General features: G+C 41.3%; 3 protein-coding genes across 7 annotated transcripts in view; all 3 read left to right on the forward strand.

Moving 5' to 3' along the window:
* hivep2a (HIVEP zinc finger 2a) overlaps positions 1-7,559 on the forward strand; it is a 125,110-nt gene extending 117,551 nt beyond the window's left edge. For 2 of the 5 annotated variants that reach the window (XM_072912212.1, XM_072912211.1), the window contains exons 16-17: positions 1,434-1,526; positions 2,199-4,540. In XM_072912212.1, coding sequence (XP_072768313.1) covers positions 1,434-1,526; positions 2,199-2,765 — 660 coding nt within the window. In that variant the 3' untranslated portion in view covers positions 2,766-4,540. The other 3 variants (XR_012049306.1, XR_012049305.1, XM_072912213.1) reach the window with 3 other exon arrangements.
* A 4,237-nt stretch (positions 7,560-11,796) lies between these two features.
* On the forward strand, positions 11,797-18,369 carry rnaseh1 (ribonuclease H1). The gene is made up of 8 exons (XM_061929762.1): positions 11,797-12,049; positions 14,025-14,149; positions 14,249-14,419; positions 14,562-14,661; positions 14,730-14,784; positions 14,950-15,034; positions 17,269-17,393; positions 18,117-18,369. The coding sequence occupies exons 1-8, from the start codon at positions 11,916-11,918 to the stop codon at positions 18,234-18,236; spliced, it is 915 nt and encodes a 304-aa protein (XP_061785746.1). The 5' UTR covers positions 11,797-11,915; the 3' UTR covers positions 18,237-18,369.
* Positions 18,370-18,514: 145 nt separating this feature from the next.
* The window catches only part of myt1la (myelin transcription factor 1-like, a), a 61,081-nt gene continuing 54,181 nt past the window's right edge, over positions 18,515-25,414 (forward strand). Inside the window, exons 1-2 of the mRNA XM_061929761.1 lie at positions 18,515-18,683; positions 22,426-22,576. The gene's annotated coding sequence lies outside the window, so the exon portion shown is untranslated. The remainder of the gene's footprint in view (positions 18,684-22,425; positions 22,577-25,414) is intronic.

Raw genomic sequence — 25,414 nt, forward strand, 5'->3', positions numbered from 1 at the left:
GGCTGCTGGTTCATTATAATTGTTTGTTTGCGCTCAAGAATGGATGAGTTTGGTTTATTATAATTTCCCTGCTTCCTGTGCACAACTAGTTTTTGTTATTAAATATACTTTTACCTGCACACCGTCTGCTGTCTTCTGCATCTTGGGGTCACGTCGATAGCGACGCTCATCTGAGCCTGTCAGAATGAACCAGCCAACAAGTGACCCTGGGGGGGACTTCTATCGTTCAGTGGCTTGAAAAACTTTTAGCCTTGATGGCTACATGAAAGTGTTCCCCAGCTTCTCCTCAAGCTCCTTCCCACCCATCCCTGTTGTGTTTTGGCCTCCCTGAGGACGTCTGGGATCCGTCCCTTGGAGGGCGGGGCTTTGATTAGCTTTGCAGCTGGGGAGGCACAGCTATCTCCTGCTCCAGTAAGGTTGTCCACGACGACACTATCATGCCTCCCTGCTAGGGAGGCATGATCGCTCATCAGCGACGTCGCTACTAGTACTCCCTCCTGCTTTGTCCACAATGCCGCCACCGTTTTGTCCTTTCACGGCGAAGCTGCCGATGGTCTTTCTCCTGCCGTCATACTTGCCAAACCTCCCGAATTTTCCGGGAGACTCCCGAATTTCAGTGCCTCTCCCGAAAATCTCCAGGGACGACCATTCTCCCGAATTTCTCCCGATTTCCAGCCGGACTTAAGGCACGCCCCCTGAATTTCAGTGAATTCTAGCTATAGATATACCCCCCCCAAATCTCCCAAATTTGGAGGTCTCAAGGTTGGCAAGTATGCCTGGCATGCCACTCACTGCCGCCACCTGACTTTCCCCTGCTGGCTTTGAGGACACAAGGTTGGGGAGTGGTGGCCGTTCTTCTGGCCCGTCGTGGCGGGGGCGCAGTTTGGCAGACCACCATCCTCCCTTGATTTTGGACTTTTTTGTGTCGGGGCTTAAACGTCTTCTATCCGTTTGAAGGGGAGGGGCTATCAATCCTGACAGGTTGTTCGTGTGTTTGTGTTTTCCTGTGTTTGGCGTTTAGCTCCTGTGCAGTGCTCTTATTTCTAGATTCTACTTCCTGTTTTGTGTGTTTCAGCGGCAGAGACGTGCTTCACCTGCTTCTGGCTGCTGGTTTATTGTAATTGTTTGCTTTCAAGAAAGGATTATTTTGGTTTATTAGCATTTCCCTGCTTTCTGTTCAGTTCCATGTTGCACTATAGTTTTTGATATTAAATATAGTTTTGCCTGCACGCTGTCTGCTGTCCTATGCATCTTGAGGTCACGTTGCAAGGAGCGCTCACCTGAGCTGCCAACAGCCGAGTCTTCTTTTGTTTGCTTTACTTTTAAGCGTTTAAACACTCTTGTGCCCTTACCAGGCTAAATCATGTTTTAGTTTTTATGGAAGCCAATAAACATTTACTTCAATTGTTTTCTCTCTTGGTTGTTTATTTCAGGAGTCAAGTCCAGGTTCACAAGAGGGTGGTAACCAGTCCAGTCCACCCCATCAAGTCTTGTTCAGTCACCTTCCTCTCCATTCTCAACTACAGGTACTTCAGTCATGCTCTTATAGTGTCTTTAAATGATATGTTGTTATATTACTTCCAGTGTATTTAATTTATGTCATTTGTTATACTACTTATAGTGTCTTTACATTATGTTATTTGTAATATTACTTATAGAGTCTTTCAGGGTCGTATGGCTCATTTGAGAGCAGCCTTTCAGAAACTTGAGGGTTTCTGATACAAATCCAGCTTCCTAGTTACTGCTGTTGTGTCCTTGGGCAAGACACTTCACTCTCCTTGCTCCCAGTGCCACTCACACTAGTGTATGAATGTGATTGAATGCGTGGTGATGGTCGGAGGGGCCGTAAGCGCAAATTGGCTGCCACGTTTTTATCAGTCTACCCCAGGACAGCTGTGGCTTACTACCATTATGTGTGAAAATGGAGTGAATGAAAGATGGGTTCTCAGTTCTCACTGCAATGCATTTTGAGTGTCTAGAAAAGCCTTTTAAAAATCTAATCCATTATTATTGTTATTAAATTATGTTATCTATTATTACTGAAAGTGTCTTTAAATTATTATTTATTTCACTTATAATGTATATTAAATTGTGTTATTTATTATATTACTTATTGTGTCAATAAATGACATTAGTTATTATATTACATATAGTCTTTAAATTACATTTATTATTTTATTACCTTACGTTTCCACTAGGTGCGTTCGCCGTTCCCACTGATTCCCATCGGAGGTATCCAGATGGTCCACACCATGCCAACGTCCGTCAGCACTCCTCAGGGCCAGCAGGGGCAGCAGCAGGCCACATCCCGCTTCCCGCTCCATGAGGAAAGAACGTCAGAAGAGCTCCAAAGCGGCAAGGCCTCTTGCCCTCCTTTCACCTCCTCTGCTGAGGGAGGAGGACCAGGAGGTGTGAAGTCATCTGGGGCACCTTCTCCCGCCTTGCAGGGGGGAGGGGTAGGGCTTGCAAGAGAGCAGGAAGCAAGCGTCCACACGTGCACTAAAGCCATCGCCTCGCTTCGCATCGACCCTGAGGAGCACACTGAGAGGCTGAGAGGCAGCGAGGAGGACCGCCCCTCATCGTCCTCGTCCGCCACCTCAGGACAACATCAGTACTTGCCACCCACCTCAGCCTCCCCGCTCTCTCCTCTGGTTCAGCACTTTAGCTGCCTTGGGCCTCCGCACGCCTCAGGTACCGCCTCCCCGCTTTGCCCCTCCCCTGGTCCAGCGTCAGAAAGCACAGCGAGAAGCAAAGACGTGTCGTAGAGGTGCAACACAAAGCAAACACAACTTTTGCACTAGTTAACACACAGTGTTTTATTTAAAGACTTTGAAGAGATTGTGTGTGTTCAGTCAAAAAGGGTACTTTAAAAACAACATTAATAATAAGTATGTAAATGTGTGCCTTTTGCTTTGTGCTTATATTCTTATAAGCCATCAACTAGCCCTGCTCCCTCCCTCTTTTTCTCAACAAGCGATGTGAAGTGAAGAATATAAATATTACGTACGGTTGCACTAAATCATATTTTTTTATGAGGGACATTGAAAAACAAATGATACAACAAACAAATAATACTATTTATTATTGTTACCATGTTTCATAAACTGTACATTTCTTAAATGTCGTGGATGCCTTTTTCTATTTAGAAGCATGTTTTTTGCTATTAGGCCGATGATATGTACACACAATGTTGCTTCATATTTCGTCAATGTACACGTAATATATCAACATGATCCATACATTACAGTACTTTCACTTTTCTTCTTGCTTTTCAAGATGATTTTATTCAGCATTAAATGGTCAGCATGCCTTCAATCATTGTAGTTAACCCCGCCCCTCCCTGTTATTATACACCCTATAAGCACGGCCCCACCCAGCACCTTCCGCCATTGAGGGGTCACTCACCTTACTCACTACTCTTCATCAAAACATTCCACATCATCACCCAGCGACATAGCATGGCTGTCACCGAGATACACATCCGTCCACACTCCTCTTTAAAAAAATACTTTGACTCTTGAAACTTCTAGCATTTGTCAAATTAATTACTTTCTTCTTACGTGAACAACTACACGTTCATATTTTCACATTTCTCACTGAGATATTACGTGAGCAACTACATGTTCATATTTTCACATTTCTCTCTGGAATACAAGAAAAAAAATGACATGTGGACCTATGGTGTACATACACAAATAAATGGGAGTACACGATACATACATTATTTATGCATACAATTAATACATGTATTAATACATCCATAATATGACTGGCTTGTTTTGTAGTAGCCAGTCTTTGAATGTTGCTAATATTCAGTTGTATGAATATTTGAAATGTCACATGATGATTGAAGAGTGGACATTGTTGTCCTCGCCTCCTGAGCATTCCCCTTGTAGCTAAACAATATTTAGTCGCCAGCAGGGGGCGTACTTGTCTCAACACAATCAAGAGCAGGAAGAGGAAGAAGTCATGTGACGTATTGTGGGCGGAGCCGGGCAGGCTGCAATGTGACTTATTTGTACTAGTGTGTATTACGTGTGTGTTCCGCTTGTATATCAACGTTCTTGTTTTTCTTATAATAAGTCTAGCGCCTTTTGGTGTGTGACGTCAAAGCACAAGTCAACGTAGTCAATATTAGCATTAGCATTGTACAGCTATGACCAGGAGCAAAGTGTGGTGATGTGGAGGTAAACAATAACACACAACTATCATGTATGATGACCCGAAGAGGAATGACAATGCAAACGTGGATTGTTGTTTTCAAATAAATATAAACAATGAAAATCTGTCTGTGCCACCGGACTTTGACGTTTAAGCCATCATCGTGCTGTGTACTTTATTTGTCTTTCCACAAGTGGGTATTTGTGTCTGCATACGATGATCAAGTGAATTTCATCACCACATAAACCAGTGTGTGTATAAGTGTGTGCTCCATTGAACTCTCGCTGACCTTAAAAGTCGTCATAGCAAAGACTTTTATTGTGAAAACCAAGTCTTCTTTGGAACCCAAAGAGCTATGAGCCAAAGTGTGACAGCGCCTTCTGTCTGTCAACAAAGGTACTGCCAGCCAGCCGGAGGCCATGCTGTCATTTGCGAGAAATTAAGAGGTTTTTTTCTTCTCACTCCTGGAAGAGCTTCGACGAAAATAAAAGCCACTGAGTCTCGGGGAAGATGAGGTACAAAAAAAATGACCCAGAGCTTCGAATGAAAAACATGAGGTGTAATGAAACTAAACCACTTCACCAGATGGAGAACTGATGACTGGCTAGATTTATTTCTCCACTTTGGGGATGAAATTACATGGAAAATAGCAAGTGCGTTAACAGAAAGCAGGTTAAGTGAAAACTCTGACATGAAATTCAGGGTTTTCCATTCCAATAAAGAGAAATAGAGTAATTCAAACCCAGAGTTAGTTACCATGGTAACTTCCAGTGTTGGCCAAGCTACATGGAAAATGTAAACTACAGGAGAAGCTATTCCCACAGAATTGTAGCAAGATACAATACAAACTACACAGCAAAAGTAGTTTGCTACAGCAACACTACATATTAAATTAACTCGAATTAGCTCCATGGACCCCATTTGAAAAGATACGGCAGGGACCCCCATAAGAGAAGGTTTACAGGTATTACAGCTCCAGTAGTGATTATCATCACCATTTTAATTGTGAGGACCCTCAGTTTGACATGGATTAAGGCAGTGTTTTTCAACCTTTTTTGAGTCAAGGCGCATTTTTTTCTTTGAAAAAATGCAGAGGCACACCACCAGCAGAAATCATTAAAAAATTAAACTCAGTAGACAATAAAAAGTCATTGTCGCAATTGTTGGATATGACTTTAAACCATAACTAAGCATGCATCACTATAACTATTGTCTCAAAGTAGGTCTACTGTCACATCACGCCGTGACTTATTTGGAGTTGTTTGGTGTTTTCCCGTGCGTAGTGTTTTTGTTTTTGTCTTGCGCTCCTATTTTGGTGGCTGTTCCTGTTTTGTTGGTATTTTCCTGTTGCAGTTTCAGGTCTTCCTTTGAGCGCTATTCCCCGCACCTGCTTTGTTTTAGCAATCGAGAACATTTAAGTTGTTGCTATCATTTTTTGTGTAGACATTGTTGATTTTCATGTCATGTACGTATGTACTTTGTGGACGTTGTCTGCTGTTCCACACGCTGTAAGTCTTTGCTGTCGTCCAGCATTCTGTATTTGTTTACTTTGTAGCCAGTTCCGATTTAGTTTTGTTCTGCATAGTCATCCCTAAGCTTCAATGCCTTTTCCTATAGGGGCACTAACCTTTTGTTTATTTTTGGTTTAAGCATTAGATACCTTTTTACCTGCAAGTTGACCGCGCTACATAATCTCTCACTGCACACCAGACTGTATCTCACGGCACACGAAAGGGGGGGGGGTTGCCCACATATGCGGTCCTCTCCAAGGTTTCTCATAGTCATTCACATCGACGTCCCACTGGGGTGAGTTTTTCCTTGCCCTTATGTGGGCTCTGTACCGAGGATGTCGTTGTGGCTTGTGCAGCTCTTTGAGACACTTGTGATTTAGGGCTATATAAATAAACATTGATTGATTGTTTGATTGACTAGTGTGCCGTGGCACAGTGGTTGAAAAACACTGGATTAAGGTACAGACTCCCATTTAATGGCATCTATGGGCCCACATGTATAATTTCAATGTTAATGCAATTGAGAGTTTACATATTGTAATCAAATGAACCTCATGAGGGTCCATTTACAGGTGGCTGGGACCACCTCTTCATTACTGGACATTACCAAAGGAGTTCCACAAGGCTTAGTTCTGGGGCCCATTTTATTTTCTATCTACTTAAATAATCTTTGCAATAATTTGTCAAATGTACCATTTTTATGCAGACGACACCATTATTTATTGCTGTTCAACCTCCATCACTCAGGCTTTTGAGTTTTTACAAGCTGCTTTTGATGTCATCCAGGCTTGCTTATTTGATTTTAAATTAGTTTTAAATACAGATAAAAGCAAGGTAATGGTTTTCTCTCATTCAAGGGTGCTACTGGAAAATATTCCAAATATCGCACCATCAAATGGAAACCCTATAGAGCAGGTCTTAAATTACAAGTACTTGGGTTTTACTCTTGATCAGGAGCTTTCATTTAAAGCCCATTTAACAACCTGGTCTCAAAGCTTAGGGTAAAGCTTGGTTTCTTTTTTAGAAATAAAAACTGCTTCTCTCTTAAAGTCAGAAAGAAATTGGTGACAGCAACTATCTTGCCTGTAATTGATTATAGAGACGTGCTTTATTTTAGTGCTTCATCTAAATGCCTCCAGTCCTTGGACACTGTTTGTCATTCAGCACTAAGATTTGTTACTGGCTGTCGTAGTCTCACCCACCATTGTCAACTGTATATGAAGTCAGACTTATCTTCATTGAGTGCACGCAGATACACACATTGGCTGACTATAATTTATAAGGCTCTTTTAGGTTTAATACCTCCATACTTGTGTACTCTGTTACAAAGAAAAAGCAGCTCTTACGCATTACGTTCTAACAATTTGTATGTTTTAACTGTTCCTCATGTACGGACGGAATCTGGCAAAAGAGCTTTTGGTATTGCTGCTCCTATGGCATGGAATGCATTGCAGACGAAACTGAAACTTACAGAACTACTTCCATTTGGAGCCTTCCGTTCTGTCCTGAGGGACAGACAGCGAGAGACGTTTGCACAGTGCCTGTGTTTTTAAAAGGTGTAAATCTTTGTTGTTTTACAGTTCTCTTATGTATTTTAAAATGTATGTCTTAACGTATTATATTTTTTGAAACTGCTCTGTGACATGTGCTGTTGAATTCTTGGCCAGGTCACCCTTGTGAAAGAGATCTTGATCTCAATGGGTTTCTCATCTGGTTAAATAAAGGTTCTAATTACTATTAACTGTCTGTCATTTAGCTGTGGACACCCTACAAATCCCCCTGGGGTCCCCACACTCAACTTTATGTAATTTTTTAAGTTAATGTTATTCATTTTCTGTGCCTACAGTAAATGAAAACCGCAGCTTTCTAGATCTTGACAAAAAATTATAATGACTCGTGTGTCGTGTGGTTATGTGCAGTAAAACTTTTCATGAACTCAACTCACCTTGATGTGTCTTCTTAAATTTGTGTTGGAAGTCTTAGATGTTAAAAGCAGTTTGGATGGTAGTTTACCAAGTAAACAATTGAAAACAAAGGTTTTGGGCATTGTTGTTTTTCTCCAAACGCATGAATGTGTCTAGTGATGGGTCCGGCAACACCGATGCATCAGCGCATGCGTCGAGCTCATAGAGCAAAACCCTGTGTCGGTGCGCGTACCGCTTTTAGAAAGTCACGTGACCGATCATGAGCTGTTTTGGTCACGTGACCGATACGCGAACTGTGTCGCACTGACGCCTCCTCTGTGCCCTGTGAGCGGCTCTTTTCTACAGCCGGAGAAATAATAACTAAGAAGAGGAAGCGTCTAAAATTGAATACGTTGGAAAAACTGTTTTTTTTAAAAATTAAAATGTGTAAAAAAATAATAATAATAATTTCCCAGTCCACAAGCATCCTCATTCACAACACGTTCTCTTAGATTTCCATGTTATGATACATGTTCACATTATTTATTGACTGTATCTAAAAAAGATTAAAAAATATATATTTTTATTTAAATGAAGTTATCAAATAATCCTAAATGAAATACAATGACTTGGTTTATATTATTGTATATAGTATATACAATAATATAAACCAAGTCATTGTAAATATATTTTTATTTAAATGAAGTTATGAAATAATCCTAAATGAAATACAATGACTTGGTATTTCATTTAGGATTATTTCATAACTTCATTTAAATAAAAATATATTTTTTTATCTTTTATCTTTTATCTCAACTGACACTGATTTTATGACCTAGTATATACTATATATTAGGTCATAAAATCAGTGTCAGTTGAGTCGATCCATAGGTTGCCTGTAGGGATTTTTAATGTCCAGCAGATGTCAGTATTTAGTGACACAGTATCGACACAGTATCAATACAGTTTTGCAATGTGTCGAAACGCTTCATGACGCCTCATCAACCCATTACTAAATGTGTCTAAATATGGCCAAGGACAGACATTATTGTGGGTTTCCCGGGAGTCGTCTTCATCACTAAAGGAAACATTTGCACAGAGAATCTCTCTGCCATTTTCAAGTATGCTTCTTTTTTTATTTTTTTTTAAGCTTCCCTCTGTCTCTGACTCCCTCATTATCATGAGGCATGTGTGGGTGTCTGTTATAATTTTGCTTCCTGGTTTTGATGACCCGCCCTATCTCCCCTCTGATTGGCCAGTCTGTAATATTTTGCCCTAACCTTAACCAATCGTGGCTCATCATTCATAAACCAACCAATCATCAGGGATTATCTCCGCATTTTTTGGTCCCCCCTGGATTTGCAGTTAATTTACCTTCTTAGTAGCTTGTAGCTTTGATGTAAAATACCTCGTTACATGGGTCTAAAAGAAGCTAAACTACAAGAATAGCAAAGAGTTCATAAAGTAGCATCGTTACCGCAGTAGAAGCATTTAAGTCCCATCTTAAAACTCATTTGTATACTCTAGCCTTTAAATAGCCCCCCTGTTGGACCAGTTGATCTGCCGTTTCTTTTCTTTTCTCCTCTGCTCCCCTTTTCCTTGAGGGGGGGGGGCACAGGTCCGGTGGCCATGGATGAAGTGCTGGCTGTCCAGAGTCGGGACCCGGGGTGGACCGCTCGCCTGTGCATCGGCTGGGAACATCTCTACGCTGCTGACCCGTCTCCGCTCGGGATGGTGTCCTGCTGGCCCCACTATGGACTGGACTCTTACTATTATGTTGGATCCACTATGGACTGGACTCTCACAATATTATGTCAGACCCACTCGACATCCATTGCTTTCGGTCTCCCCTAGAGGGGGGGGGTTACCCACATATGCGGTCCTCTCCAAGGTTTCTCATAGTCATTCACATCGACGTCCCACTGGGGTGAGTTTTTCCTTGCCCGTATGTGGGCTTTGTACCGAGGATGTCGTTGTGGCTTGTGCAGCCCTTTGAGACACTTGTGATTTAGGGCTATATAAATAAAGATTGATTGAGATTGATTGATGGTTACCGCCACGCTACTGGGAAATGGAGTTAAACTACATAGCGTCTCTACTTGTAGCAGGCTAACGCCCATCACTGGTAACTTCCTCTGTGTACTTAACATGCATGCTTGTTGGCAGGTTTTCTTGAACAAACTCGTTTTTTAATGCCTGCTTCCTCCTAAAATGTTAGACATGAATTACTTTATATTACCAGTAGATGTTAAAACAAATTGTAACTTTACTGTATGTCGGGTCAGGATAGTCATGGTGAGTTATACAATCATCATATAAGACTGACAAGAAAAGAAAAAAAATCTTGCCAATAAAAAAGAAAAAAAATGATTTAATATTGATTGGATTTGTCTGGTTAAACATTTAATATAGACAAATATACATTACTTTGTTTTTCAATATTATGAATACAACAACAAAATTGTGCCATATCTTGCTGACATAAAGTGAACAGAAAATACTACTTATGTTGTTGTTTTCTTACCTCGATTTCAATATTTAATCTGTTTTAGTCATGATAAAATTGTGAATTTTTTTAATTAAAAAGTAGATTTTGTTAAAGATTTCGTTATTGTAAATGTAACTATTATATGAGCAAAATAACCTGCCAACAAGAGCGGAAATGTCAGATTGTTTCTCTTCTTTCAAGAAATACATCTCATATTTCAGTACATAATAGTTATGATAAGCAAAATGATTTAACAGAAAGTGCCTGATTAGAAAAAAGGAGGTCATGGAGGTCATGGAAGGAAAAGCCACGATGTCATGATGACATCAGCCAGTGCTGCTCACACTCACAGCTACCAGAGGGCATATTTACTTGGTAACTGGAAGTTTATATGATGTGTTGTGATGTATAACCCAGAGTTATTTTCCTCACTTGATTTATATCTTTGTATTTAAAATCAGTGACATCATTACACAGACTTCCCATTAGAACGCTGCACTGCTACAATGACGTGCTGCAGTTCGGCTTCCAGACCACCGGGTAGCGGCACACTACTAAATCTGCTCTGGCGATGAACTTGGACACCGACGTAGCCGAAGAAGTTCCATTTGTTGTCATTCATAAGACCTTTTCTTAATAGTTTCTGACTTTTAGTTTTAATCGATCCATATTTTACGGTCAGGTTTGAAAATACGTTGGAAAGCCGCAGTTTTTTTTGTCGTCCCGATTTTTAAGAATAAAAGTGTTCGGTCTGTCTAGCTCAGTGGCTTATATCGGGGGCCACATGGAGAAAAAGCTACTCCAAAGTGGGCCGGACTGGTAAAATCACGGCACGATAACTTAAAGATAAAGACAACTTCAGATTGTTTTCTTTGTTTGAAAATAGAACAAGCACTTTCTGAAAATGTAAAAATCATGATGTTGTTGGTTGTTTTTTTACACTTACATGTTGTGGTTAATAGTATTCTATATTTATTTGTCGTTATTTATGCTTTCTGAATAAATTATGTGATACTGTTCAACTCATTGGTGTTCATTTTCAATCTATCAAGTTAAAAAATAGTATCAAAATCAAATTACAGGATGTTATTTATGTAGTCTGCTCATTTTCCTCGACTGGTGCTCTAACATGTGTTTTTTTTTTTTTTTTTTACATTTGTAGCATAATCTACAAAGATACAAATAATTGCTATTGCGACATCTAGTGGACACATTTAGAACAGCTGTTTCTTTCATTAAAAAATTTCCGCTCATTTCTATACTTAGCAAACTCATCCCGTGGGCCGGATAAAAACTCTTCACGGGCCTGATCTGGCCCTTAGGCCGTACGTTTGACACCCCTGGTCTAGCTTGACCTGTTGAGAGCACGTAAACGAGCATGCAATTATAACATGAGATTAGGCTCAAAAGTGTGCTCAGCCTTGAGCATAATGAACTTTGCAAAGTTTTCAGAGGAAACTGATTTGTGGAATATAAGAGAGTTTGTTTAATTATTTGGTATTTTGTGAGTGTTTCTAGTCTAGTAATTATTTTTGAAGGTGTTGGCCCTGCGATGAGATGGTGACTTGTCCAGGGTGTACCCCGCCTTCCGCCCGAGTGCAGCTGAGATAGGCTCCAGCACCCCCACAAGGAAAAGCGGTAGCCAAATGGAGAGATGAGGGAGGGTACTGTGGTTCCCTCTCCAATACACTAGGTGGCGGTAATGCTTCTGTGACGTTGTAACCACCGCCGTGAAGCAAGCAAGAAGAAAAAGCTAGCATAAGCTTTGCTTGTCTGTTCGACAAATAAACCATAATCGTCCATGAGTGACCACATCACGATGACAGCCATCTAGGTGGTTTGCTGACTGTCATGCTGACATTAGCTCGTCTTTTCAGGGCAGTGACATTAACCAAACGTGTCTGCAGCAGCGTTGACAATATGCCGAAATGCGCTTTTTTCTACGCCGTGAGGAAAGGATTTAAACCTGGCGTCTACAACTCCTGGTGAGACTTTTACTAGCTTTGGACTGCATACCAGCAGCCTTTTATTTCCGTGAGCTCACTCCCACCGTACTCTGTTTACAAACCCCGTTTCCATGAGTTGGGAAATTGTGTTAGATGTAAATATAAACGGAATACAATGATTTGCAAATCCTTTTCAACCCATATTCAATTGAATGCAATACAAAGACAAGATACTTGATGTTCAAACTCATAAACTTTTTTTGTTGTTGTTGCAAATAATAATTAACTTAGAATTTCATGGCTGCAACACGTGCCAAAGTAGTTGGGAAAGGGCATGTTCACCACTGTGTTACATGACCTTTCCTTTTAACAACACTCAGTAAACGTTTGGGAACTGAGGAGACACATTTTTTAAGCTTCTCAGGTGGAATTCTTTCCCATTCTTGCTTGATGTACAGCTTAAGTTGTTCAACAGTCCGCGGTCTCCGTTGTGGTATTTTAGGCTTCATGAAGCGCCACACATTTTCAATGGGAGACAGGTCTGGACTACAGGCAGGCCAGTCTAGTACCCGCACTCTTTTACTATGAAGCGACGTTGATGTAACACGTGGCTTGGTATTGTCTTGCTGAAATAAGCAGGGGCGTCCATGGTAACGTTGCTTGGATGGCAACATATGTTGCTCCAAAACCTGTATGTACCTTTCAGCATTAATGGCGCCTTCACAGATGTGTAAGTTACCCATGTCTTGGGCACTAATACACCCCCTTCACAGATGCTGGCTTTTCAACTTTGCACCTATAACAATCCGGATCGTTCTTTTCCTCTTTGGTTCCGGAGGACACAACGTCAAATATGTTGTCTTTGTATCATATTCAACTGAATATGGGTTGAAAATGATTTGCAAATCATTGTATTCCGTTTATATTTGCATCTAACACAATTTCCCAACTCATAAGGAAACGGGGTTTGTACATATTTATATTTGTATACATATTTACATACATATTTGACCATGAATTGATTAATGTGGACCCTGACTTAACCCTTGTATGGTGTTCGGGTCTGTGGGACCCATTTTCATATTTTATTAAAAGAAAAATTATACAATTTATTAATTTTTCAAACTGAGACTCACTGAATTTGGCTCATTTTCTGCGAAGAACATATATCAGAATACATATTTAATGACCACACACCATACACCCCCCCTACACATTTCTATTACATATAAGATGTAAGTGTGGAAATTGATGTTCTGTGTACCACACACACACACACACACAGCAGGCCTAGACAGGAGGAGGACAGAGTGTAGGTACACAGAACATTAGAAGGTCAAATGTGCGAGAAAATGAGAGCAGACAGTGTTGACAAACAATGTTGCAACCTTGTGTGGGAACCGCAGGTGCAGAAACACAAAAGAAGAATCCCTGTGGGATGCAGAAACTGGCAGAGAAATTTTCCATGCAAAGTTCATATTGTTGTTACTCAGCCAGCGTTTGTGGGTCTGATGGACCCGTTGCATTTTGTGGCTTTTAATGCCTCACAATCAAACACTTTTATGTTAAAATACTGAACAGATGTTTACCTTATCCCAATAAACATCTGTTCAGTATTTTAACATAAAAGTGTTTGATTGTGAGGCATTAAAAGCCACAAAATGCAACGGGTCCATCAGACCCACAAACGCTGGCTGAGACATTACACAAGGGTTAAACAAGTTAAAAAACGTATTCAGTTGTTCCCATTTAGTGGTCAATTTTAAATATGTACTGTACTGTTTCATATAATGTATTCTCTTCCTTTGCAATCTGCTAATAAAAGTTTCAATCAATCAATCACACAGCTTTAAGTATTTTTAATCACTCACATTTACAAAGCGACAATTTTTATTTATTTTTTTAACCTTTTTTGGCTAATAATGTTCTATTTTGTTCGGCAAGCCAATGTATTTGGTATGGTATTTGTCGAACTTCGTCTAAGTGTCATTGCGTTCTTTGCTATGTACTATAGGGACGAATGTAAGGCTCAAGTGAACAAATTCCCTGCTGCTGCTTTCAAAAAGTTTGCATCTGAGAAGGAAGCCTGGACCTTTGTTCGAGGAGTGGAACCGTCTGGAGATCTTCATGTCACCAAAGGTGTGTTCACGCTTCATACTGACCTGCCACGTAATGCTCTGAAATAATTGCTCTATCGTTATCTATTCTTCCTAACGGTTGCGTTTCCTACACTTACAGTTGTGGAGTCAAACCTCTGTCTGCTTCCAAAGAAAGGACCCGAGCCTTTGGAGTACATCCCACTTGGGAAAAAGAGAAGTCGTGTAGAAGAAGAGGAGGTGGTTCCGTGCAAACGGGTCAAAGAGACAGACAGTTCTTCTTCAGACAGCACAGATGGATTCACATACATGGGTAAGGTGTGTATTTGTGTGTGGGTGTGGGTGTGTCCTAGTGGCACTGAGATGATGCATTGGATTCATAGTTGTGTCAGAAACAGAGACGATGCCTTCTAAATAAACAGTGATTACAACTGACGACAACCCCTCTTCATCAGGCAACGCAGTGGTGGTGTACACTGACGGTTGCTGCACGTCCAACGGGAAGTTAGGCGCTCGAGCCGGCATTGGAGTCTATTGGGGCCCCCAGCACCGCCTGTGAGGAAACACTGCACACGCAAACACACATGATGGAAGGTTTCCTCTCTGATTTACGTTGCCTGCAGGAATGTTGCCAAGCGGCTGCAGGGAAGACAAAGTAACCAGCGTGCAGAAATACAGGCAAGCACCTTCACAGATCATCTTTGAGATGCTAACATCAACTTTAAGCTCTTCTCTGAACTCATTTCATAACATTTTCTACGATCTAATTCCTCTTTTCTCTCTTATCTCTTTGTGTGTGTGCGTGTGTGCGTGTGCGCGTGTGCGCGCGTGTGCGCGCGCTAGGCAGCCTGCAAGGCGCTGCAACAAGCCAAAGAAGAAAACATCGAGAAGCTGCTAGTCTACACAGATAGCATGTTCACAATCAACGGTGACTTTTCACCTCCGTCATTCTCGACAAGCACGGCCTGAGTTCTCCCACCTTTCCTAATCATCCAGTCACGGTCACTATGACCAATAAAAACGTGGTTGGATAAGATTTGAACTTGACACCATCAAACTTTTCTTACTAATGAAGTTACAGCGCCAAGGTCGGCTTTAAAAGTAAACAAAAGTTGTTGTTTTTTACACAAATACACACTTTACATCAATTATTATTATTAGCAAGAGTAATAATAGTACTCGTATTTAGGGGTGTCTCAATCTGATATTGATATAGAATATCAGTCCGATATATATATAAAAAAAACAGCTATCGCATTATATGGGCCTGCATCTAAAACGTTTGATATGAGAACCTCCGATTCAAGCAGTTTGTTCTGATACCTCTACATCTCTTCTTGCTAGCTTAGTAGACAGATAACATTTTGTCAAAGCCTTTTAAGAGTTTTTACTTCAAAACTGTAAAAAAAAAACACTATAATTGAACATACAGAAAAAAATATTAACATTTAACTTGCATGAGATACAAATTACGTCTCTGTAACATTCTAACATAAAAGAAATGCATGAAAACAATTGTGCTAGCTTGAAGCTAATATACATTGGATATGCCATATACATGCTGCTAATTAGCATTGGCAATTTTAAATGATTTCAACGCCTACAATTTGTTAATGAAAACTACAACAAAGATGCATGATAAAATCAAACAGCTGGTGTGTAATAAGTAAAATACAGCATAAACTTTTTGTAGGACTCAACAAGACAAGACTGGCACATTCAACTTAATGGCAAAGACTACGTTCTGACTACGGCAACACACCCAGGAAAAAGTGGGGTGAATGCATACTTCCAAATAATACTCAAAACTAGAGATGGGTATCATTTCTTTTTTAACTAATACTAGCACCATATCGGTTTATTTAAAATGGTGCTGGTACTTAACAATGTCCGAAACGTTACTTAAAAAAAATAAACAACTGCATTTTTATTTTTATGGAATTTTGGGACATTCAAATTGAACAGACTGTTTTAGATACTTCACTTATATAAATTAAATTAAACAAATTTTTTTATAATTATTGCAGCAATACAGAACATGCTAAAATGACTTATGTCAATAGTAATGTTTGATGTTCATAATTCTGGGTGTTCTTGAATGCAACCTTGCTTTCCATAACCTTCATTAGTGCATAATATTGAGGAAGTACTGTGTTGTTGTGGTTACTGGGTAGCCCAGTGCTGCAGCGCTGACAGTGTTTTGATGGCTGCTGTTAAGGATGGCAGTAAAGTTTTTAAAAAAGTGTCAGACTATGTGCTTCTGTCGGAATGGTACATCTCGCACAAGACGTTGCTTGTACAATATCACCGCTAAGCACTTGTTGAGGGTGGCTCAATCTACGTACATTTAGCACTTAAACAAGGCTCCGATAGCTTCTCCTTTTTTAGGTCTAGTTCAGTGGTTTACAAACTTTTTTTCACCAACTACCACCTCAGAAAACACTTAGCTCTCCAAGTACCACCATAATGTCCAACATTAAAATACAGTAGCGTGGTAGGCCTAAGATTTAAAAACAAGGCAGAGGTTTTATTTAACGAGCATATTTAATCATTTTGGCTACTTTAACATTACACGCAGTTTGAACAGTAACACTGTGTTTGACTAAAAGAAAATGATGATAATGATTCTTCGGCGTACCACAAGATGGAGCGCGTACCACAGTTTGAGAATCACTGGTCTAGTTACTACTAAGTCGGCACAAGTGTCATAATGGAAACATGTTGCAGTGCCCAACCTACTTAGAAGTGTAAGAAAACAAGATTTAACTAAATAATATACAGTCCATTCCAGACTCGACTCGAACACTTCCATCCAGCATGCAGAGCACATGTGAGCGCAACAGAATAACCCTTTATAAGCCTTTTTTAAAATTCCACCCTACAAAATATATCAAAAAAAAATATATTATTCATGCTGTTCTCGGATCATATCGACCAATAGTCAAGGCTGCAGTATTAGCATCAGAAGTAAAAAATAAAATAAAATAAAAAGTTGTATTGAGACGCCCCTACTAGTAGAACTAGTATTGTGAACTTACTGTATTCTGAATAGCTGTAGTCTAAATAGCTGTCAAGGCCTTGGCTGACGTCAGGCTGTGTCTCCATGGTAACAAGGAAACCGTGAAGGTGTGGAAGCTTGTTCTGATGTTCCTCCTCCTGCAGGCGTCACCAAGTGGGTGAAGAATTGGAAGCTGAACGGATGGAGGCTCAAGAGCGGCAGTTCCGTTGTCAACAAAGATGACTTTGAAAAGCTGGATCGCCTCAACCAGGAGCTGGAGGTGGTCTGGGTAAGTTTGTGGTCACATGATCAACACAAGTACTTCCAAAACTGTACAATTTAGGAGAGCCAGCTCATATGTTTATTGTTGTTGCTATGGTCTTCTGACTTAACCTGACTCTCGCCAGATCCTTGTAGTTCGCTGAGCTCCACACAAGGATTTGGGACTTCTCAATAGGAAATGTATTTCAGAAGGCGGGGCCTTGTAAAAAAAAATCATTGTATGTGATTGGATAAACCACTTGTCCGTTATCTTGAATGACGTGCTACTTCAACCACTCACATCGAAATCAACCTGTGACGCTGATGAGAGCGACGCTAGGAAATCCAAAACAGAACAGCCGACATATTGGATAACGACAGAGCGAAAAGTTCTCTGTTCATCTTTTAAATCATTAATATTCGGTAGATTCGACAAAACAGTTGCAATAGCAGAATCAATGTCAGCACACGGCTCCTGGCTGCGTGCCACCATTGTTGTTTGAATCAAACAGTCGCTTCGGCGGTACGTCACATCTATGAAATCCCGCCCGGCGATCCTAAGTGGTTCATTATTTTTTGCTATCTTGAAGGAGTTTGCATTGCCCTCGAGCCCAGATCCTTGTGTGGAGCTCAGCGAACTACAAGGATCTGGCGAGAGTCAGGTTACTTCTGATTAGTGGCAGGACTAATATTGAATGTTGGAAGGCATGATGTGTTTTAAATGTGAACTCATATCCTCCTCTTCCTCCAGATGCACATACCAGGTCATGCAGGCTACAGCGGCAACGAAGAGGCTGACAGATTGTCGAGAGAAGGAGCTGCCAAGTCCACAGACGATGATCTCTCTAATGATGACGATGATGACTGGTGATCTCCACTCGGCACCACTTTTGTTTCTAACTTTTAGATGTCTTTTTTTCTTCTTCTGGGTTGAACTGTTGGTCACGCTGTGACCATGATCTCTGTTAACTATTTGTTTGTCAATAAAGTTCTTACATGCTTCATTCTCCGTGTTTGTCTGTGATGCAGTGTGGAGACCAGGAAGAAAGAAATATAAAGGCTGTGAGGAAAATGAGTCATGAATGCAGCATGTAATGACGCATATTGCCCGCCAGGGGGCACTTTAAGATTAACGTGTGTATTTTGGGCCAGCTGTGCTAAAGTTTCATCATTTAATTCAGAGCATTTATTGTTTATAGCAATTTTCTGAAGACAAACGGACAGTAATATAGTGGAGATTAGCTCTAAAAAGATTGTTAGCTGTCGTAAAGGTAACGGGGCAGACATACATGGCCGCCAGTTAGGATGAAGCTAGAAGGTGAGTTTTAAACGTTTTTTATATAGTCTGCGACTTTACTCCCTTTATTCTTCAAGTTTAAGAAACCTATAGTAACAAATATGTTCTCATGAGAGCCTGCATCTTTATGTGACGCTAAAATCAAACAAAATCATTGATACATGTGACTTATTTAGCCTTCTGGAGACTTCATGGCCTTGACACATCTCATGCTAGGTGCACGGCTTCATGTTAGCATTTGAAGGAATTGAATATTTTTAAAACTAACCACATATTACTACCATACACATACACCTAATAAAATGAGTATATACATCTTCCCATCATATTTCTGCATTCTAACTACCATATAGTCATTATACTATATTATTAGATATTACTGTAGATTGTTAGTTCGAAAGGAACATAAAGGAACACACAATAGAGACCTGAAACTTGGGTGTGAGGTATTTGCCAGCAGCAATAATCATCAAGATAAGCTAGCGGAGGAACCGTTTCCATGGAAACCGGAGTCAGCTGGGAACCCAACCTCTCCTTTCGTGTAGAATATCAATTCTTGGGGAGAAGGACAAGACAGACATTTTACGAGGAGTCAGATGTTGCAGCATGTCTCCCATTCCCTACTTGTGGCCATGAGGAAATTATATTTCTTTGCTTCAAACAATCACATTGTAAAATAAATCTAAGACGGTGAAGCTAAAAATTGACTTGGTGAGCTTTGTTAGAGATTAAACAAACATGCGTAAGAGAAAAAGTTATTCTCCCTTCACATTTTAACTATAGTATACATGGTTATAACTATATAGTTATTACAGCACTGAGTGTTGTCCTTCGAAGAATCTTTGGATGGGTCATGTGGCGAGTGATCGCAAAAACAAAAAACGTTTGAAGAAGTCTATGACGACATCATTGACATTTAGATGTAGCCTCTCATGTTGGACACTTATAGTCTTCTTATGTCCTCCCTTTCTTGCTGCCTTGTTTCCTTTCCTCCTGCTTGCTACGCTCTTTTGTGTTGATTGGAAACTAACTAACTTCGTCTTCTATGCCTCGCTTGGCAGCCCGGGTTCAGTTTTCCGACCTCAGCGGCTTCCTCGCGGCGAGCGTGGGTCACAGTGATGCGGCAGCAGGCATCCCAGTCTGTGGGTTAGAGGTCAGAGGTGACCTGTGGGCATCCGGCTGAGCCTCGTTTTCTACCGCTCCTCCTTTTGCTGGCACCGCAACACCAGAGCCCCGCTGGAGGGAAGAAAGACGGAAAAATGTTGAGGAAGTCAAGAAATATTTCACTTTTTAGAGCGTGGTGTTCTGTAGAGGTCGACGCATCCTGAGACTGACGGGCAGCGAGCGCCGCTGGCGAATGTCCTCAGCCCTCATGGCCACGAAATAAAACTTGAGATGAAGATTACTAGTGGAGCTCAGTCAGTTTGAGCTGAGGTCACCATTGGACACAAGCGGCATCTTTGTTCTCTCACAGTTCTTCGTTGCTCACAACTGAAAGTAACTTGCTGCTTAGGAGTCATTGCCATGTGACATCTGTTTCCATGACAACGTCCCCGCTTCCTCCCGAGCGTCACATGACATGTCTGTTTTTCCAGAACGATTTTTCCCGTGTATATTCCGTGCTACAATTGCAGCGGAGGAGATGAGATGACCTTTAAGAAGGAAGATGAAGCCACTGCTCAGCAAGGTCAGTTACCAGTTAGGCCTCTGCCACGCTGCCCGGTCCAGTTGGCAGGTTCTGCTCATTCGGGGCTTCATTATCACAGAGCGAGGAGGGAGAATCAATGAGGGCCCTTGCGGAAGGTTTGGCACGCTGGGCCAGCCCTCGGCCATTTTGTGAAGTAGAATTCCTAACAAGAAGGAAGGAAGGATGACGCCTACTCTCAAGTCCAACTTTTTGAGAGTTAAATCTTCAATTTGTTCTTTGAAAATTAAAAAACTTCCAGAAGAGGTTGCTGATCACCACTTTGAGGAACCAGATTTTGTCACAGTTGGTCCTGTTATAAGTGGGCCACTGCGGATGTCTACTGACTCTTAAAAATTCCGCTCAGGTCTGCAGCGGGCTAAGACACAGTGAGGCAACCGACCTGAATCCCAAACAGGAGACGAGGATCTCACCTCCCATGGAAACGGAGAGAGGTTCAGCTTGATGTCCTTTCATCAGCAGGAAGTCGTTCCCAAGCGAGTAAGCTGACGCAGGAACCGCGAGAAGCTTCTTTTGCTTCCATGAAGCTGAAATTAACCTTTTTTTTGCATATTCCTGCATAATGAGCACACCTCATGATATCTACCTTAAAACAGACGCAGAACTGCTGGACCTGAGCGCTATGTGGGAATATCCGGTTCTGCTCTTAACTGCTTTAAGTCCTATTTTGATCACAGGACATACTTTGTTGAAATTTGTAACTGTGTCTCTGACCAAAGGGCTATGACCTGTGGGGTTCCTCAGGGCTTGATTCTGGGACCCCTATTGTTCAATCTGTACATGCTGCCCCTAGGTCAACTGATACACAGCTTCAAAGAGTCCTACCACAACTACGCAGATGACACTCAGATCTACGTGTCACTGACGGAAGGTGAACGTCGGCCTGTTGATTCCCTTTTTCACTGCATGGAGAAGATCAATGTGTGGATGCAAAACAATTTTCTTTATCTCAACTCAGACAAAACAGAAATCATTGTCTTTGACCCACAAAAGCAAAGATACATTATTATTAGTCACCTTTAGACTCTCTCCCTGAAAACAAATAATCAGGTTAGAAATCTGGCGGTAATAATTGAGTCAAACTTGAACTTCAAGAGCCACATTAAGTCAATAACATCAGCAGCTTTTTAACACATGAAAACATTGCCAAAATCAGAGGAATAATATCTAAATCAGACTTAGAAAGACTAATCCATGCTTTTTTTCTCCAGCAGTTTACTACTGTAATGGCCTTCTCTCTGGGATCTCTAAACCAGCTGTAAAGCAGCTGCAGTACATCCATAGAGGCTGCTGCTTGAGTCCTGACTAGAACCTGGAAATATGACCATATTAGTCCAGTGCTCAGGTCACTGCACCGGCTTCCTGTTGCTCAGAGAATTGACTTTAAAACAGCTCTGCTTTTGTACAAGTTTCTTCACGGTCTTGTGCCAAAGTACATCTCTGACATGTTTTAGACATATGAACCATCTTGGGCTCTGACAACCTCAGGGAGTGGTCCACTGTTGGTGCCCAGAGTCAGGACCAAACATGGCGAGCCTGCGTTTCAGTTTTATGCTCCTAAAATCTGGAATAGTCTTTCTGAAAATGTGAGACAGGCCTCAACACTGGCAATGTTTAAATTCGAATTTGAATTATAATAGTTTTTATGACTATTTTATTCTATGTTTTTTATTTGAACTATGATTATTTCTATAATTATTTTAATTTTTAATTTTGCATTATTGTAATTTTCTGTAAAGCACTTTGAATTACCTTGTGTACAAATTGTGCTCTATAAATAAACTTGCCTTGCCTTACTCTCTGCATGGTGCCATCTTACACGTTTGCTGCAGAAGACACTTAAAACATTACAACTGTTGTTGTGTACATCCTAGCTCAGGTCTAAGAAGCTACTAGCTGTTAGCATCTCCTAGAAGAAGTTCTCCTTTGCATAATTTTGGTCTCACTCCTTCCCAGACCCAATCCCGAGCTGCTAATGTTCTCTACACGTCACTCAGGTGGAGTTCCCCAAAAGTTATTATTTGTTCAACATTTGACCATTTTTGTGTGTGTTTGCAGGTCTCTCTCAATGCATCAGCTAGAAGTGTCACTTCGAAAATGGCTGACTGTTTTCATGGAGACAGCCGCCCCTTCCCGGCAGCATCAGCAGCAAGGACATGGATGAGATGAGTCCCTCGTCTTCTTCATCCTCTCATCATAAAGATCGCAGGTTAGACCTCCACTCGCATGTTCCACATTTCTAGGAAGTTTTTTTAAAACACAGCTCCCTGCTAGTCACACGCTGTCTTTCCAGCCCTGACTCAGCACAATTTGGTAAAAAAATTTAGCATCAAATATTTTGAAAGTACAAAGCGTTTGAAGCATCAGCATCGTTAGCACACGGTGGCGGCAGATGAAAAGTGACCTACATAAGATGGCGGCTCCCTTAGTTGTGCAGATGAATTATTGACATTCTCCAATGTCCTCATCCTGACTTCCTGATTAATTCCCATATTCCTAGCACGACATAACAAACTTAAATGTCACGTGACTATGCATTTGTGTTGGTGTGCGTGTGTGACAAAAAAGCATGTAAGGAGGTGAGGAGAAGCGCTACTGTAGTTATGTGTGTGTGTGGGGCGAGCTGTTGTGGGCGGGTGCTAACCCGGCAGTTGTTGGGTGCTCGCGTTTGTCTCTTCCTGTTTTGTCCTGCATGTTCATTATTAAACATCACTCGAGTCATGTATGTGCTTGAAGTTATTATACTACTAATATAGTCCTACCTTACTAACATGGTTTCAGCGTGTATCGGACTCACATCTACACACGAAGCTATTTTTAGAGTGTCCAGCACGTTTTTTTTCCTTCCTTATTTTCCTTTAGGGAGCTGCATTGTGGTCTACATTTCCACCGTGGTGCGCAGATTGTTGCTCGGACAGCATGGCTAGCTTACACAGGGCCCCAAAGCAATGGTGCCTGTCCGAAGTTGGGATGGTCAATTTCTGACAACGGGCGCCAGAACATTACATATACAATTCGCCCCCTTCCTGGTTGATGGTGTGACATGGGAGACACTGACCGCGCCATGCAGAGGCTTTGTGGATGACAGAGGGGACATCCCTCCCGACAACAGCGCTCCAAGGAGCAGAAAGTCAGATCGCTAATTACTGCCTGGTGATTTCACGCCACACCATTGTCAAGAACTCCACCTCTATGGACATGATATGGCTTTCATTTCGACTCCTTTTTGGCTTCCAGTTTATGTCAGTAAACTAGACCCCTGGGAGAGAGCTGCGATTAATGGCGTTTGCGAATGACAATTTGCTAACCATAGACTCTGGCATTTCTCATAAAAGCGCAAGCGTGGATGAAGACGAGGAAATGTCAATGTCGTTAAATAATTCTATAATTCTCACGTGGCTTCGACTCATCCTTGCTGATTTACCCTGCACGTTGGCGTCCATTAAGCCCAAAATCTCAAAGGCACTCACTCGTTCGCCCTTCAACGAGTTACATTTAACAGAGGATGTCAGAGCCATGCACACAGCAGTTCCTTGGCGCTCTAAACCTGCCCACAGCTCACATGGACAGACATGCTGTACGGCGCACACACGTGAGGTCCACTGTATAGCCGATGTACTTAATTGAGTTAGAGCTGTTGCCGGACCTTCACAATCGGGATGGGGAGCTTTCTGGGGAGCTGGCGGTCAAACCTCATGACAAAGCCTTTTTTTAGAAAGTTGGATGGACATCAGTGCCCCACACTGCTAAGGGGCGGTGCGGTGGACTGGGCTCTGGGGTTCCTGTCGCTGGCCGGCTTGGCTGCGTGGGGGCGGTGGTCCCTGGTTCCCTGGGCACCACACCTACTGTTTGTGGGTTGGGCTCTCGGGGGGGCTGGGGCCGTGCTTTGGCTCCCACGCACTCTGGGAGTCGAATATATTGTACATACAAATTCACATATGCTCACATACATACATACATATATAGGTACCTACGCTCCCACATACATACACAAATACAGTACATATTTACATACTTAAAGTTCGTACATCCACACGCACATTCAATATACAAACATACACATACACATACTGTACATATACACTCACTGTACAAACACATATACACATTCTGTACATATGCATTCACTGTACAAACACATATACACATTCTGTACATATACAAGTACATATGCATACATACACTCGCCCATAATCACATATATTAACGTTGACATATATTAACGTTGTTGCCCTAGGGTAAACTGGGTATAACACATGGCACACGGACAAAGCTTAACCTATTGTTACTATAACAATCTACAAGGTTAATGTAGGTTGCTTCTCTTTCTCCTCCTCCATTTTTCTGCATTCTTTCGTATCTCAAGTTATCATTACGTATATGTATTGTTGCATTTGAACAACTGTATTGTTGATAATAAAGGTAAAGTATTGGTATTGTTCATTATCAATAGTGCTATTTCTATTGGTATTTGTATTGCTCCATCTGTAGTGTAATAATGCTCATTGTCATTTCTGTATTTTTTATTTTCGCTAACTGCTTATTTGCTATTACTTTTACCATCATATTTGTACATGTCGTATTTGCTGATGTTGCTCTATTGTTGTTGTTGTTGTGTTTGCTGTTGTTGTTTTTGTCTCTCTGTCTAATCCCCCTCTTGTCCCCACAATTTCCCCCTCTGTCTGCTCCGGCCCGGCTGCACCAAATGATAATATAAATACATTTAATAAAGTCAAATACAAATAAGGCAACAAGAGAAGTATCCTACACTTCTCTTTTGTAAAGTAAATCTGAACAGCCGACATGGGCATCTATATCAACTATATGATTTGCCTGAGAAGCTGGACAGGACAAAAAAAAAAAAAAAGGGTGTGCCGCGCCAGAGCCGTTTCCCACAGCACATTCGTAAAGACCATCACCTGTGCAGCGTCCATGTGACTATGCCCTTGCCTCTGAGACTCGGGCACTCTCTGTGTCGCCGGTGCGTGCCCACGGTAGCCCTCTCTGTTTGGCAGCCTCATTCGATCTCATTACAGTAGACCCAAAC

Source organism: Nerophis lumbriciformis, linkage group LG34 (genome assembly GCF_033978685.3).
Source record: "Nerophis lumbriciformis linkage group LG34, RoL_Nlum_v2.1, whole genome shotgun sequence".
In the NCBI taxonomy this organism is placed as follows: Eukaryota; Metazoa; Chordata; class Actinopteri; order Syngnathiformes; family Syngnathidae; genus Nerophis; species Nerophis lumbriciformis.

Coding starts and splice junctions, on each gene's coding strand:
- rnaseh1 (XM_061929762.1), top strand. CDS start 11,916: ATGCTGACATTAGCTCGTCTTTTCAGGGCAGTGACATTAACCAAACGT. Junction 12,050..14,024: donor CCTGGCGTCTACAACTCCTG/GTGAGACTTTTA, acceptor TATGTACTATAG/GGACGAATGTAAGGCTCAAG. Junction 14,785..14,949: donor ACCAGCGTGCAGAAATACAG/GCAAGCACCTTC, acceptor TGCGCGCGCTAG/GCAGCCTGCAAGGCGCTGCA.